This window comes from Bos indicus, chromosome 5 (genome assembly GCF_029378745.1).
Source record: "Bos indicus isolate NIAB-ARS_2022 breed Sahiwal x Tharparkar chromosome 5, NIAB-ARS_B.indTharparkar_mat_pri_1.0, whole genome shotgun sequence".
NCBI lineage: Eukaryota > Metazoa > Chordata > Mammalia > Artiodactyla > Bovidae > Bos > Bos indicus.
The window spans coordinates 117,518,680-117,534,737 of NC_091764.1; the positions used below are offsets into that span (position 1 = coordinate 117,518,680).

Genomic DNA, 16,058 nt, shown 5'->3' on the forward strand with positions numbered 1-16,058 from the left:
CCCACCTGCGGGGCACCTGGCTTCCTTTGCTTTCTCCGGGTGCTGATCCTGGCCTCCCTCCTTGGGGAGGCCTGGGATGTTCAGACAGTTATGGGGCCCTTCCCATGGGCCCTGGTGGCCTCCCTGTGTGCCCAGGCCTGGGTGACCCGTGCAGGCACCCTGCCCTGGCCCTGCACCCACTGATCGTCTGGCGTGTGGCCCGGGCGGGCCCTCTGGGGAGCCCTGGCCACCGACCCCGATGTGTGCGGTGGTTTTCTCTTCCTCTCTGTCTTGCCTCTCGTGGCATGTCTGTTTCCCTGAGGAGCGACCAGGAGGACAGTGAGCTCTATGTGGGAGCCGGCTCGTTCTCTGCCTCCAGCAGGCAGCTCGCCACTGCTCTGTGAGGGCTGGGCGGGACTGCCGTGCTGTGGCAGACCCAGCGTGGCGGACTAGAGGCCTCCCGGTGGGCGCCTGGCCGTGGGCCGCGCCCCGGGGCCTCACCTCTCTTTTGCTCCCCCTCGCCCCCCCGCAGGAATCGCCAGTGATGACGCCCCCCTGCAGAGGTCCCAGTCTCTCCCACACGCGGCCACCGTGGCGCTGGGCGGGGTGCCCGAGCCCAGTGCCCTCAGCACCTCGGCCTTAAGTGAAAGAGAGGCCTCCCGGCTGGACAAGTTCAAGCACCTGCTTGCGGGCCCCAACACAGACCTCGGTGAGTCCCCCTGGTGAGTCCCCGTGGGCGAGTCCCTGTGGGTGAGTCCCCAGGGTGAGACCCTGTGATAAGTCCCTGTGGGCGAGTCCCCAGGGTGAGACCCCATGGCTGAGTCCCCGTGAGGAGTCCCCGTGGGTGAGTCCCAGGGGTGAGACCCCGTGGCTGAGTCCCCGTGAGGAGTCCCCAGGGTGAGACCCTGTGATGAGTCCCCGTGGGTGAGTCCCCCTGATGAGTCCTGGGGGTGAGACCTTGTGACTGAGTCCCCATGAGGAGTCCCCCTGGTGAGTCCCCGTGATGAGTCCCCGTGGGGGAGTCCCTGTGATGAGTCCCCTGGTGAGCCCCCATGATGAGCCCCCGTGGGCTCGGCCGCTTCAGGCCGTGCTCGCTTCTGCAGGAGGCCCGGATCTGAGAGGCCTGGCCTGCTCCCCTTTGGTGCGCCTGTTCCCCGTGTAATTTACCGGGTCAGAAGTTGATCTGTTGTATTTCAGGCCGGTAGGCCACCAGGAGGAGAGCCGCCTGTCCTGGAAGTTGACTCTAGATGTGTTTATTAATGTGCTTCCAGTGCAGTTTGATGAGTGTTTTTTAAAAAAATTTACTTTTAATTGGAAGATAATTGCTGTACAGTGTTGTGTTTTTTTAAAATTGATCTTTAATTGGAGGTGATGAGCATTCTTGGATATTCTTTCTTAATGCGCTCCGCTGGCTTCCTGGTGCTGCCTTGGCGAGGCCGCCCGCCCGGGCGGATGTCCTTCCCTGCGTCATGGTGGTCGTGGTGGTGGCCGGGGCCGGTGACAGTCCTGCCGGGGGTGGCTGACTGTGCGCCGTCGGACGGGGGCAGCGGGTCGGCACGGGGTGGGACTGGCTGTCGAGTGGGCCGGCGGGGGGCGGGGGTCGAGGCCAGGCTTGGGTGGGGGCCAGCAGGGCCCAGGACAGTGCCGCCATGCTTCTCGTGGGGCAGCTGGGCCCTGCGGCCCGTGCTTGCTGTCAAGTCCTGCTGGAGCTCCACGCGCAAGTTCCATGCTTCCGTTTCTGTGTCTCATCCGGGTGCTACAGGGCACCGGGCACTTTGCCGGACGCTGGAGCTCCTGGGAGGACAGAGCAGTCACTCTGAAGGCTGGGCGCCGCTGTGGGCAGTGCCCTGCGTGGCCAGCAGGTGGCGCCTGAGGCCTGTGGATAGAGGTGCCAGCCCCGGCCAGCCTGGGAAGCTGGAGCTGCGCAGCCTCGTTCCTGGGGCTGGGGGAGCGGCTCTGGGAACGTCCCATGGCCTGAAGGTGCTGCTCCCGTCCAGCTGCCCTTCTCATGGTGGCTTTTTTGTCCTTCGTTCACTTTGGTTTCTTTTCTGGGCGCACACGTTACAGTTTCACAGCACAGAGGGTGCAGCGGGAAGAAGAGCCTTTCTCCTTTCCCAGCTCGCCCTCCCCCCACTTCCTGCGGTTCCGGGTGTCGTCGTCCAGAGAGGTCCGGCTTGCCGTCTGTGTCAGGCTTCTCGTTCTGATGTGACTTCAGACGCACGAGGGCGCGGGCCCTGTGTGCGTGCCCGGCCGTCCCAGTCGTTCCCCTTTCGCCCAGCTCGTTCTCCACGCACGTGCTCACGTGTGTTCCTGCTTTTCCTGAACCCCTTGATCAGTTGGAGAAGTCGCGCCCCCCGATCCTCAAAACCTCATCCCCTCCTGAGGACAAAGGCCTCTTCCGGGCGTTGCCGCGGCCTCATCATCACAGTCAGGAGGTTTCACATCCACGCACGTGGCCCTGTCGTCCAGGGCACCAACCACGCTCAGTTTCAATGACGCTCGTCTCCGTGACGGGCACACGCTGGCACCTCCTTCGTAGTCCAGGACCTGCCCCAGGGTCCTGCGTGGCGTGCGGGTGCTGCCCCCCTTGTCTCGTGAGCTGGCGTGCTCCTCTGGACCTCGAGACGTGCTCTGGGACGAGCGAGGCCCTCCTCGGGGCGTGCGTCATGTCCCCCTGCTGAGCTCTGAGCCGGCTGTGGGTGAATTGTCTGCCACCTCGGTTATCACGGCAGGAGGCCGGGGTGCTGGTTTGTCCTGGACTCAGTGGAGCCCCTCTGATCACCTCTCACCAGACACCCCCTGATCTAGTCCTAGGCGGCACGGGGATCACTCATGAAAACTAGATTGCCTGACGGGAACTGCAGCTCTGGGTCAGGACCCCAGCCCCCAGTTAGAATCTCCTGTGGACTTTGTCATCAGAGTAACTTGGGAAATTAAAATCGTACTTAAAAATGAAGCTTTCAAGATGTGTGGGCAAGTGAGTATGTATGGATAAACTGAAAGGTTAAAAGAAACGAGATTCTTCTGTTCAGTTGTGGGATTCTATTTTTTTCCTTGCCTTTCCTCAGAATTCTATGTAAGTATGAAATCTAACACCAAAAGGTGAAAACCAAAGCTTTCAAAGTGAAACAATTACAGGATTTGTATTTGGTGACTGCAGAAAACACAGCCAGTAAATTTCGTTTTTATAAGGCAGTTCGTAGAAGGCAATGGCACCCCACTCCAGTACTCTTGCCTGGAAAATCCCATGGACAGAGGAGCCTGGTGGGCTGCAGTCCACGGGGTCGCTGAGGGTCAGACACGACTGAGCGACTTCACTTTCACTTTTCACTTTCATGCACTGGAGAAGGAAATGGCAACCCACTCCAGTGTTCTTGCCTGGAGAATCCCAGGGACGGAGGAGCCTGGTGGGCTGCGGTCTATGGAGTCTCACAGAGTCGGACACGACTGAAGCGACTTAGCAGCAGCAGCAGCAGCATAAGGCAGTTAGCTTCGGGAGACAGTGGGAAGTATTATCTTAACATCACATACGTGACGTAAGTGGCAAATACTTGCCGACGTCGGAGGAGCGAAGCGCTGACCTGGGTGACGCCCACAGAAGTGCCTCCCCTGCAGTGTCCCTCTGGCTTCAGGCTGCGAGGCTGTTTGCTGGGGCTCTGTTCGGAGCTTGCGGACGAGGGAAGCAAATAGAACTTAACGGCTCACTCTGCTCTCAGTGTCGACTCAGTCTTTTCTCGTACAAAGGCCGCCTTTTTCGAAGCCCAGGGAAGCGACCCTTGGAGGCCTCCTTGGTCACACGCGTCTGTGAACGGGAATGTGACTTGGCCGCTGGCAGGACCTGTGCCTCTGAGGCCCGTGGGGTGACCACCTGGTGGCAGCCGGGCCCTGAGGTCATCTGTGTGCGGCACGCAGCCCTGTCCTGGGACGTTCAGACTGTAATGGGGAGGGAGGCCAGCTGCAGGGTTCCCCGGGTGGTCCTCTTACCCATGTGAGCCCTGGGACTGGGCTTTAAAGCGGAGAGCGTGTGGGAGCCGGCTCTGGGGAGGAAGGGGGTTTTTCAGGGGGCAGGTGGGTGGTACGGAGCTGTTCACTCCAGAAGCAAGGGCTTGAGTTGGATGGCCCTTCAGGGCCTGGGGCTGGAGGAGAGAGCCTGACTGCGGGGCCTGTGATGGCAGGAGGGCGAGGCCGTGCAGCCTGGGAGCCCGTGTGTGACCGGTGCGGATCCATGGCTCAGCCTCTTGTCTCGTCCCCGGGGAATCTGACCTCCCTGCAGGGTCCTCGTGAGTCGGGGCGACTGACGTCAGGTGCCATGTAGTTCTTCATTCAGCCAGCATTCCTGAGCATTTGCTGTGGTCGGTGCTGGGGTGAACCTTGAACAGAGCCCAGGGTCCCTGCCCTCGGGAGCTGACGCTGAGTGTCGGGGGGCCGACGGACGCCTGCGGTCAGCACTCTAGGAACTGGCTGAAGGTGGAGAGGGAGACAGTGCTGAGGGTCAAGGCTGGCGCTGCTGCGGAGTGAGGGCGGCACGGGGCAGGCATTGGAGGTGGAGGAGACCCTGAGGGGTGGGCGCAGAGGTCCCCCCGCGATGCTGGGGCAGGGGAGGAGGGAGGCCTCGGGGCAGGAAGGGGCAGGTGCGGCCGGCCGAGAGGGCCAGGAGGCGGCCCTGGAGCATCTCCTGGAGCGTGGCTCCCTTGGCGTCAGAGCGTGACCTCAGGGTGGGCAGCTGGATGGCAGGAGGGATGGGGGGAAGTCAGGGCAGTGACGGCGGTGGGGGCGGCCAGGCCGGGTGGACGGGCTGTTGGCTGGAGCTCAGGGATGACGGATAGCCCTGGACACACCCTGGGCTCCAGGCGGCGTGTCACGTCAGTGGGAGGCACAGTCAGGCTGGAGAAATAGCTGGAGGGGACGCTGTGCACCCCGCTACCCGCACGCTCGTTCGTTGCCTCTTGGGCCTCTGCGTGTGCCCTGCTTGATGAGTGCGTGCCTGTGTGTGCACGGTCCTGCAGCTCACGCACCTGCCACCTGTGCCTGCAGCAGCCAGCTCCCGGTCACCCCCGGGGCGGTGGGGCCCTGGTTCCGGAGGCAGCCTGGGGGCCCCGCGGTGAGGACACAGCCAGTGCTGGCCGGGCCCTCGTTTCTCTACCGGGGGTCTTGTCAGAGGACAGGAGTGGAGGGCCCGCCTTGGCCATCGGGCCAGGCTCAGCCCCATTCCTGCCGATCCGGGCGGCCGCCCGCCAGTGTCCAGCGGCCCCTCCAGCGCCAGGCGCAGCCCTGCCACTATGTCTGCCCGGGGACCGTGCACGCACATGGGGGCTGTGCGCGTGTGCGCCCTTGGGGGCGGCGAGGGTGCTCCAGGGAGGCGTTAGAATGCGGGGGAGAAGCTGACAGCTCCGCTAACCCAGCCTGGCCTGCCCCTGGAGTCTCGTCGGGGAGGACCCCCGCCAGGACGGCAGCCCCGGTGCAGCCCTGGGGCGCCCTGCCCGCCCACTCTGGGCGCAGCGGGATGTTGACCTGCCCACTGGGCCGCCTGTGCACACCCCGAGTCCCCTCAGAGGGCGGGCAGCGCTCAGTTCTTACCCTGCTGGTGCTGGTTCATCTGGAGACGTGCCCCTTCAGATGCCCCCGGGGCCCTGCTGGGGCCGCGCTCCCGGAAGCTGGCTGTGGGGTAAGGGGGCCCAGGGAGCTGGCACGGAGCCTCTGCAGCGTGGCTTCATGTCCATTCTGTGGTTTGGGGAAAACGGACTTTTCAGTGAAACAAGCAGAAAAGCTTTCAAAGGAGGGTCGGTGGACATGCCTCGCTGCCCTGCCTGCAGCTCAGGACCACCGCCGTCGCCCACGCAGGAGAGCCCGGCACACAGTGGGTGCTCTGGCCGCACGGGTGGGTGCACCCCGGGCGGGACGTGGCGGGGTCCAGTGGGGCCTTTGCTTTGGTCACCACGTCTCGGAGTCCTGGCTGCAGGTCAGCGAGCCTCTCCTGTTGGAGAGCCCAGCCTGGCTGATCCCGACGGCACGGGGTGGGGTGGGAGGCGTCTCTGTGAGGTGACTGCTTTCTTCCCCCATTTCTCCTGGATTTCCCCTGGACTTGGTTCTCCCTGGCAGCGTCGCTGCCGATGTCAGGGGGACACTGATGGAGCAGCTCTCACTAAGAACGTACGTAAGGGAGCAGTGCGTGTTTTTGAGCAAGGTCATGTTTTTAAAGGCAGCTTCTGGGTTGGAAGCGTCGCCTGAGTTGCCCCCTGAGGCCCCGTCGCCCCGTGTCTGAGCAGCGGCCGCCTCCTCTGAGCCGTCCCCGCTGCCCATGCCTCTCTCGTCTGTGCTCCCCCCCGGCTCTTCCTGGGCTCCAGCTCAGCTTGTCCCTGTGTCCTGCTTCCTGCCGCTGCCTCCTGCGGGCCTGTCCCTCGTGTCTGGCCGCCTGCTCCGCCCAGCCATCAGCTGTCCTGTGCAGACAAGATCTGGGTCAGGGGCCGTCAGAGCCACCCCGGGCTCCATCTTGCTCAGAGACAGCCCTTGGCCCTGGGACGCTGCGCGGCTCAGCCGCCTGCCCCTGCTGTCCCCTCCCAACCGCATGGTTCTGCAGTGGCCGGGGCACAGCACACAGCGGCACGTCCGGGCCCGGGGCCCCTGCTCTGCTGCCCGCCTGCCCGCAATCCCGCCTGACCCTTCCTCCAGGTCCCTGCTCGACTGTCAGCTGTCATCAGGCGCTCCTGCCCCAGCCCTCCCCCGGCCCCCCTTCCCCCGTCCACCCCCTCCTCCGTCCACGGCCCTCCCCTGTCCACCCGTCCACCCTGCAGTCCCTCTCATCCTGGCTGCTTTTCCTCGGAGCACCCGTCTCCCTCTGCCCCCAGCCCCTAGACTGAAGCCTCTGGCTCTCTCCAGGGGTTGGGGGTGACCGGTGCACCAGCTCACCACGGGTGTGCGGTGCTGAGCACTGGGGAGGCGGCTCCCCTTCCTTTGGTGGGCTCGCTCCTCCCGCTCTGGCTTTCTCCTCTTTCTGTAAAAACAGTCGCTGTGCAAGTGATCATTGCAGACGTCCAGACAGCTCAGCTGCCGCAGCGCCCCTCCTCTGGCCGGGACCCCTGCCCCCATGCGGCCCCTGCCCCGCGCTGTCCTGTGCCACTGGCGCCCCGAGTCCCGCTTGGAGGATGGGGCTCTGCGTGCTCCCTGCATGCCACTCTCATTGTCGGGCTTCCGTGATGATTGTTCGTGGGATGTTGCTGAAATTGAGAGATGTGGGAAAGATGATAAACCCACCGCGTGTTCACTCTGGATGTGTGCGTTTCCTTCCCTTCTTCCTTTCCTGTAATTGATTCTTGCTGGCCCCGCGGAGTCCCCAGCAGAAGGGGCTCCCCAAGCTCACCCGGTCTCCTGGGCTTTGGGATGGGAGTGTGAGAGCCCAGAGGACACGCACTCTGGCTTCATGCGTTGCCGCCAGCAGCGGCTTTATTTTTTGGGTGGCGTTTGCACTCTGGGTATGGTGTCTGAGCCATATGCAGCGTCCCTCAGCTTGAGGTAAACCGGAATGAGTGTGACCTGGTGGAAGCCAAGCGTTTCATTTCACATGTTGGGTGGAGCAAGTCTTCGGTGTAATTAGGAATCCATTCAAGGAGCTTCCCGACAACTTCCTCATGGATGATGATTTCCTATGTATAATCTTAAAAGCAAATGTTAAAAAATGTTTAAAGGAGCCATTTGAAAAATCAATCTGTTACGTGTTTGTCTTTGTTTAACGATTTCCTGTGTCAATTAGGACGTGGAGTAACCGTTTGAAAGACCCTGAGATTGTGGTGTCGGTTTCCGTCTGAGGTGTGAGAGTGGAGAAGTGGGCAGAGTGTGCGGGGCCGCGCCCTGCCCTGCAGCCCGTGAGCTGACTGTGCTCTCAGGGTGCTGCCCATCTCCACCCCTGGCCTGGGAGCTCTTTGCGGGCCGTGCTGTGAGTCACAGGTCCTCGTGTCCAGTGATGGGACAGGACACGGCGCGGGCTAGGGAAGGCCTGGTGGCGTCCCCGCGGGCTGTCTGCCGCCCCTGCAGCCCTGCAGTGCTCACAGCCTCGCTGGTTCCCCAGCTGAGCGGGGGATCGCTGAGGATTTGTTTTGGGTGAAATGTGAAAGTCGCTCAGTCGTGTCTGACTCCTTGCAATGGATTATAGCCGCCCCAGGCTCCTCTGTCCACGGGATTCTCCAGGCAAGACCACTGGAGTGGGTTGTCACTTCCTTCTCTATGGGATCTTCCTGACCCAGGGATCAAACCCGGGTCTCCTGCACTGCAGGTGGATTCTTTACCACTGAGCCACCTGGGAAGCCCTTGTTTTGGCTGAAGGTATCAGAAAAGCAGACTCAGAGCTCTTAGACAGAGAGGGGCTTGTTTTTCCCCGTGGGCTGTCTGGAGAGGAGCTGTGGGCGTCATTTCATCAGGGATCTGAGCTCTGGCCACAAGGTGGTGTCGTGGTCCTGCTTGAGGCAGAGGGCCGGCGCCAGGGCGTCTGGGCTCTTCTCTGGAAGGCAGTGTGATCAGAGCTGGGTCACGTGCCCCCCAGCTGGGGCGTGGAGAAGTAGGGACCCTGCGGGCTCGGCCTGCGGCACTTTGCAGTGGGGCTCTGGTCACAGGGGAGAGGGAGGCGGTGGGTGTGGGCGGACAGCCAGCTGTGTTGCCTCTGAGGTGCGCGGGAGTCTGCACCTCCCCAGCTCTCCAGTCCCTTGAGGTCAGGGACTGTCTTTCTTACACTGTAGCTCCTAACGTGGCTGGTGTCCAGCGGTGTCCCCCCCACACAGTGGAGACCAGACAGTGGCTGGCTTGCCTTCAATTGTATACACAGTCCTGGGTGTGGAGGGAATAAATGGATCTTGAATTTTCAAAGTCAAAGGCACGGCATTTAGAATGAACCCTCTTATGTCCTGTTTCTCCCACAAAATGCAGCTCAGACTCCAATGGAGCACAAACGGACACGTAGCTAGGTGTCTCGTCCCGGAAACTGCAAAGAAAGTAACAGTTTTGTTTTCAGATAATTTAAGATTCATGGAACCTATTAATAAAAAAAGAATAACAATGGCCACCATTCCTTCGAACTGATACATAGAGCTGAGCTGAGCACAAAATCAAGCTAAGAAAGGATATAAAGATGTGTTAACTTGGAAGAACGTGGTTATGTCCTTTGACCTCTTGGGGGCTTTGGTGGTATGCTGAATTGTTGCCCATCGCCTGAGCACGGGGAGGATGGACACCTGAGTGGGGAGAGATGACAGGCGGCCACCTGGGTCTGGTGTGGGCAGCCCTCAGTCGGCCAGACCCGGAGCAGGTGATTGTGGATCGGGCTTGGCTGTGTGAGGCCTGAGCCCAGCTTCCTCCTGGGGCTGCCCTTGTGGCAGCTGTTGAGCAGATAGGATGTCTTGCTTCTCCCTGGTCCTGGCCTGGACACACAGGCTGTGTGTTCTACTGGGCGGCTGGCAGTAGCCTGGGCACACGGGCTGTGTGTTCTAGTGGGGGGCTGGCAGGTTCTGTGACCACAGATCCTATTTGGTGCCCTCTGGAAGTTCCCATCCTGTAAACTTGCCAGATGAAGCTAGAATAAAGAAGATTTTCTGAAGGGACAAGCAAAGAGATTGGGAGCGATTGAAATTCACCTTGGGCGTGGAAGGATGTGGGCAACACGGCACTGGGATTGTTTGACGTCTTTAGAATCAAGTCAAGGGCTCTGGGAGGGTGGCAGTGGTTTTGGTGGTGATGGTGGTGATGATGTAACGGTGATGATGGCGATGAGGTGGTGGTCATGGTGAGGTGGTCATGGTGGTGATGATGTAACGGTGATGATGGCGATGAGGTGGTGGTGATGGTGAGGTGGTGGTGATCACTGGATTTGAGTGCTTGCTGTCTGTCAGGTTCATGGAAATACGTGGGATCCCTGAGACGGAGCTCAGAGAGGCAGGGGCGCAGTGGCCGTCCACACCCTCCTGAGTCCCTTTCTCTGTGTCTGCAGACACAGGCCCTTCTCTCTCTGCGCTTCTTCCTGGAGTGGTTGGTCGCCCTCCTTCCTGGGGGACCCTGGGCCTGAGCGCCACGCTCCCTCGCTCGCTTCCCTTCTCGTGCCGTCCATCCGTCTGTCTGGTTGGTGCTCACAGGCAGGAAGGGAAGTTGCGCCCGTTAACGGTGAGCAGCGCGAAAGTGGAGGAGGAGAGTGGCTGGGTGCTGTTTTGACTTTCTCACTCCCAGGCCTGCTGTGATAGTCGCAGGGCTGGAGTTGTCATCTTTTCACTGCAGGGAGCACAGCATTGCATTGTAGGGGCTGTGGGGCAGGAGAGGCTGGACATGGTGGGGCCTGTGCGGCGGAAGAGCGGGTGGAAGCCGATGAGCAGCGGGACTCTAGCGGTGGTGGGTCAGGAAACTGTAATCTGACCCAGCTGATGGGACCAGACGGGGCCGAGGAGGAGCGGGAGCCGCCCGGGCAGGGAGTCCCGTCCGCTCTGCGCTCCGGAGCAGGAGGTGCTTTGCTTTTCACTCGACGGGGCCCAGGGGCTGTGGTCACCTGCTCAGCTCAACCCCGCGTGCATTTGAAAGCTTCACTCTGCAGGCCCATGAGTTGGTGGGGTGCACAGACGCCATCTGAAACGGCGGTCACCTGCCCGTGGGGCGTGCTCCTCCACGCCCGTGTTGAGGACTCTGACCTGCCCCGTCCCAGGCCCATGGGCCCCTTCACTCTGACCATCATGGAAAGGTAGGGAGGCTTCATTGGTGTGACGGTACTCTTGTCTTGGCTTCCCAGGTGGCTCAGTGATAAAGAATCGCCTGCAGTGCAGGAGACTCAAGTTCGGTCCCTGGGTCGGGAAGATCCCCTGGAGGAGGAAATGGCAACCCACTCCAGCATTCTTGCCTGGAGAATCCCCTGGATTGAGGAGCCTGGCGGGCTACAGTCCATAAGGTAGCAAAGAGTCGGACACGACTGCCAACTGCATACAGCAGCGCAGTCGTCTCGGTCGGCGTGGGCTGCTGGGGCAGAGCCGCTCTGGCTGCGTGGCCGCCACATTCATTTCTCGCAGTCCTGGTGGCCGAGAGGTCCACGGTCCAGGCCCTGGAGGCAGATTCTGTACCTGCTGAGGTTCACAGACGGCGCCTTCCTACCGTCCCCCGCAGCAAGAGCGGGGAGCCCCTGGGCCCTTTCTGAGGGCTCTGCCCCCACGTGGTCTGCGGCAGCCGCTCTGCTCGATGGAATGTTACTCTGCTTGGTCACCGCGTGATGCCACCCGGCCCTCTGCAGGGAGGAAGGCCTCTCTTCCCGCAGGTTTTCTCGTGGGTTCTGTACTGGCCCTAAGCAGTCAGTAGAGCACCCCTGTTTGCATGTGAGAGACTGAGACTCGGGGGAGGAGGAGGGCCTGCCTGAGGCCCGGCTCCCCCCTCCCCGCCCCATCCCTGCACACCGCTGTCACTGTACGGCCGGGATGGGCACGCCTAGAGGCGTGCTGCGGGTAGTCACGTGTGACCCAGCTGGGGAGACAGGGAGATTCCTGATGCGCAGAGGTGCAGGGTGGGGAGACGAGAGGTCACGCAGGTCGGCCTCAGCGCGGGGCAGGACACAGGGCGGTGTCACGAGAGGTCACGCAGGTCGGCCTCAGCGCGGGGCAGGACACAGGGCGGTGTCAGGAACGCGGAAGCGCTGCACTTGGTGTCGGGAAGTGAAGAAAGCCGTCTCTTCTGAGTCTGTCGTGAGGGATGAAGCGCTGCCGGGCGAGCCTCTGGTTCTGGTTGTGAGCCAGCTCCTGAGATGCTAACACAGACTGAAGGCTTTCAGGTGAGGCTCAGTCGGTACTCAAATTGGTCTGAAAGGGAAAAAGTTCAGGTTGGCGTAAAGTGCTTAAAAAATGAGATGTCCTTTTTCTTTGCATAAGAGAGTCTGAAAATTCAGTTCAGAATGTCTTTTTAAAGCTGCGTTTTAGTGGGTGTGTTGTCTTAGGTTCTAGAAGTAGGAATAACCACATAGGAAAGTCGGCAGCTGTCGACGGTCAGTCACCTTGCCCCCGGGTCCCGCCTCTCGGGACAGAGGCGTACGGGCACCAGGGTTAGATCAGGTCACGGCCATGCTTTCCCACTGACTGGCAGAATGATCTGGGCCACTTTTCCCCCCAAACTTCTTCAAGAGTTAGTTTCTCCACCTGTGGTTGCTCTTCAGTTGCTAAGTTGTGTCCGACTCTTTGCGATCCTTTGTGGACTGCGGCACACCAGGCTTCTCTGTGTCCTGGAATTTGCTCATGTCCATCGAGTCAGTGATGCCATTCAAACATCTCATCCTCTGTCATCCCCTTCTCCTCAGGCCTTCGCTCTTTCCCAGCATCAGGGTCTTTTCCTGTGAGTCGGCTCTTTGCATCAGGTGGTCAAACTATTTGAGCTTCAGCTTCAGCATCAGTCCTTGCAATGAACACCCAGAACTGATTTCCTTTAGGATAGACTGGTTGGATCTCCTTGCAGTCCAAGGGACTCTTAAGTGTCTTCTCCAACACCACAATTCAAAAGCATCAGTTCTTCTGTGCTCAGTCTTCTCTATGGTCCAGCTCTCACATCTGTACCTGACTACAGGAAAAACCATAGCTTTGACTATTCAGACCTTTATCGGCAGAGTGATGTGGGTCTAAATGGTGCTCGCCGGCATCTGGCTTTGAGAGGTGGTCCTGTGAGAGGGGTCTGGGCAGGGCAGCAGGCTTGCCTGGCTCTGGTGCTGATTTCCATGACGGCCTGCCCCAGCGGAGCGCCCACGCCTCTCTGTGCTCAGGCAGCGAGGATGCAGACACTCGCGTTACCCGTTCAGCGGTTATCAAGTCATAGGCCTTTCTCATGTTGCTACATCTTCATAACCATCATTTGTAATGGCTGTGTAATGTTTTGAAAATGATCTTTATTTAAAATTGTTATTAAAACTGTATATCTGTCTAAATCAACATCTAATTTATATGCTTAATCAAAGCTATAGCATTCAAAATATGTACTCTAAATCCAGAAACAGATACGTTGTTCTTCGAGATTCTGCGGGAGGGAGCGGGGTGAGAGCACTTAAAGTTTGGGAATTGGTGATTTCACTCATTCTTTGCTTACTAGTTTTTCTTTTTAATTGAAAAATCTACATCATGCAATGTTAAACCTTCACACGGTCCCTAAGGTCCTACATGATGACAAACAGATCTCGTGCCAGCAGCTCCCCTCCTGGCTCTCACCTCCTTTCAGAGGTGCTCTGTGTGAATTCAAGTGAGTGTATGTGTGACCTGCTCATTGTGAATTACAAGTGGACATGCGTGGCTCTCACCTGCCCCCCCTCACTTCATGCACGGTGGAGCGCCTGAGGATAGGCGATGCCTGGCACACATGTGGTCATCACCTCATTCACGAGTGTCAGCGTGTCCTGTCAGTCGTCAGCCGTTCCAGCAAGTAAAATGCTCTTTCTTAAAGAATCGAGGTGAAGTTCACTCACACATAGGTTAGTCCGCGTGTTGGAAGAGCCCCGCTGAGTGTTCCCCGTCTCACCCGTCTGCCCGAGGCCGTGCTGTGTCTCGGTTGCTGCTCCCCGGCTGCCCTGGTGGTGGTGCGTGGGCTCCTCACTGCAGCGGCGTCCCTTGCTGGGGAGCGCAGGCTCCAGGGTGTGTGGGCTTCCGCAGCTGCAGCGCGGGCCCCGTCGTTGGGGCTCCCAGCTCGAGAGCACAGGCTCAGGAGTTACGGTGCACAGGCGCACGGCATGTGGGATCTTCCCGGGCCAGGAATTGAACTGGTGTCTCCTGCACTGGCAGGCAGGCTACTTCCCACTGAACCGCGATCAAGCACCTCCCACCGCACAGAGCAGTGGTGGCTGGTGCAGTGCTGTGCAGGCACCTAAAGGTTCTGCCCCACCTAAAACACCCTTAGTGGGAACAGAACAGCATGTGATCCAGCGGTTCCACTTGCGGATGTTTATCCAAAGGAAATGAAAACAACTCAAAAAGAAACGTGTGCGCCCGTGTTCATCACAGCCTTGTTTACAATAAACCAAGATGCAGAAATAACCTAGGTGTCTGCCAGTGGACGAGTGGAGAAAGACGGTGTCAGACTCACGCAGAGGGATGTTACTCAACCGTAAAAAGAATGACGTGCTGCCATTTGCAGCATATGGCTGGACCTTGAGGGCATTATGGTAATGAAATAAGTCAGAGGAAGGCAAATTCCACACCATCTCACTTATTTGTGGAATCTAAACCAAAAACGAGCAACAGGGCTCGTAGATGCAGAGAGTAGACCTGTGGTTTCCAGAGGTGGGGGGTGGGGGATGGAACGGGGGAAGGGAGTCAAAATATAAAGTAGTCCAGATATAAAATACATTTCAGGTATTGCATATTTGACAGTGGCTAAGGAACCCTAGACATCCTCAGCATAAGAAAACCCAATTTTGTGGCTGTTTGGTGGTGGATGTTAATGAGATTTATTGTGGTGACCATTTCAAATACAGGTATTGAATCACAAAACCATGCTGTAATATACCAGTTATACCTCAATCAAAAATGTTCTTAAGGCAGAAGAATTGTCAGGAGGCTGGTCCTCAGGAGGTCGTTGATGTTCAGTTTAGCAGCGGTTAAGTGGTGGCGGATTCTTACTGGTGTAATCCAGCGAGGAGCCAGGTCTTCCCTCTCTGGGCCGCCCCTCTTCAGGCGTGCCGTCCGGTTAGACGTCCTTCAATTACACGTTCAGTTACCTCCCGGAAAGTACGGTAGGTCAGGCCTGTGACTGCCCGCACGTGAGCAGCTCAGACGCTTTCTCCTTCGTATCATCGGCATCAGGCTCGAAAGGGAGGCTGGGTTAGTGTGTGAGCGGCCGGGCCTGCTGAAGCGGCAGCGCTGCATGGCCCCCTGGTGGGGGGGCTCGTTCCCTTCTGCTTCCCTAGAGCTGGTCCTGGGGTGTGCCTGGGCAGGGGACCAGCGCGGTGAGAGCACGGAGGAAGGCCGGGGCGCGGAGCTGAGCCCTGACAGCGGACAGCACCTGCGGGAGCCGTGTGCCGTGCCCGCGCTGTCTCGGGGCCCCCAGCCAGCAGAGCCGCCGCAGGGCAGGGACGATGGTGGTAGGAGGAACCTGGGGTGCCGGCGGGCCGATGTTGGGAGGTCTGGCCCATCAGAAGGAGGAGTTGGGTTGGGAGGCGCCGTGGTGGGTCTGGGAGAGGAACGATGAGAGCCGCGTGCACGGGAGGCTCATCTGGCTCTTGCTCCTGTGCGCTAACCCTGCTGGGGGCCTGCCGGTGGCTGCATAGGGTGGCACTCGCAGATGCAGCTTCATGCCGGTTGGCCGTGCTTTGAACCCCAGCCATTTGGGGCTCCTGTGCATTTGGGGGTCTGAAAGGAGCTTGGGCTCCTTGCCCCCCACTCCCGGGGCACTGGCCCTTTCTTCTCTGCACACTCTGTGGTTGCAGCAGGCTCAAGCCTGATGGGGCTGTTTGGAGTTGGCTGGGGGTGGGAAACAGACCCGCAACGTTCAGAGTCCCGGGGATCACAGGAGGCCCCCTGGGGCAGCTGGCCCGGGAGGCGTGTGGGCTCCTCGGCTCCGGGAGGTCCCAAGCTTGGTTGCTTTGTCTGACGCTTGGCCTCCATCTGCCTCCGTGGGCCTCCCTGCTGGCCGGTGAGCCGCTCCCCTCTGCTGGGCCGCCCCGCTGGGGCTTCTGCCTTCGGCCTGCCGGAGGCGCTGTGTCGTGCGTGCCTTTGAGACCCCAGGTTTCAGTGGATGCGGAAAGGACCAGGCGAAAGGCTCCCAGTGTTTTAAAGATGCCGCCAGCTCGCTCACTTCTCTCGGTGGATTTCTTGATCCTTGTTTCATTATCTACTGCCATTAAATTTAGGAACAGCCGTCAGTTTACAGGAAAATGTTCCCTAATCCTTGTAAACTTAAATTTGCCTCTTGCAGTGTACTCTTTAGTTAGCATTTATTTTTTCTTGCTTTGGCTCCTTCCAAGCCATCTTGCGCCTTTCTGGCCCTCACTGTTCTGTGTTTCTGCTGTCCGGCTCCCCAGTGCAGAATGTCTTCTCCTCTGTTGTAGACCCCGTCGTGTCGGGACTGCCTCATGGTGCTCACGTGGCTGCCATGGCTCATCCCTC

At 59.5% G+C, this 16,058-nt stretch overlaps 1 protein-coding gene across 2 annotated transcripts in view; it reads left to right on the plus strand.

The window, feature by feature from the left end:
- The window catches only part of TBC1D22A (TBC1 domain family member 22A), a 260,368-nt gene that overhangs the window by 25,792 nt on the left and 218,518 nt on the right, over positions 1–16,058 (plus strand). For both annotated transcript variants that reach the window (XM_070790591.1, XM_019961997.2), the window contains exon 4: positions 512–688. In XM_070790591.1, coding sequence (XP_070646692.1) covers positions 512–688 — 177 coding nt within the window. The remainder of the gene's footprint in view (positions 1–511; positions 689–16,058) is intronic.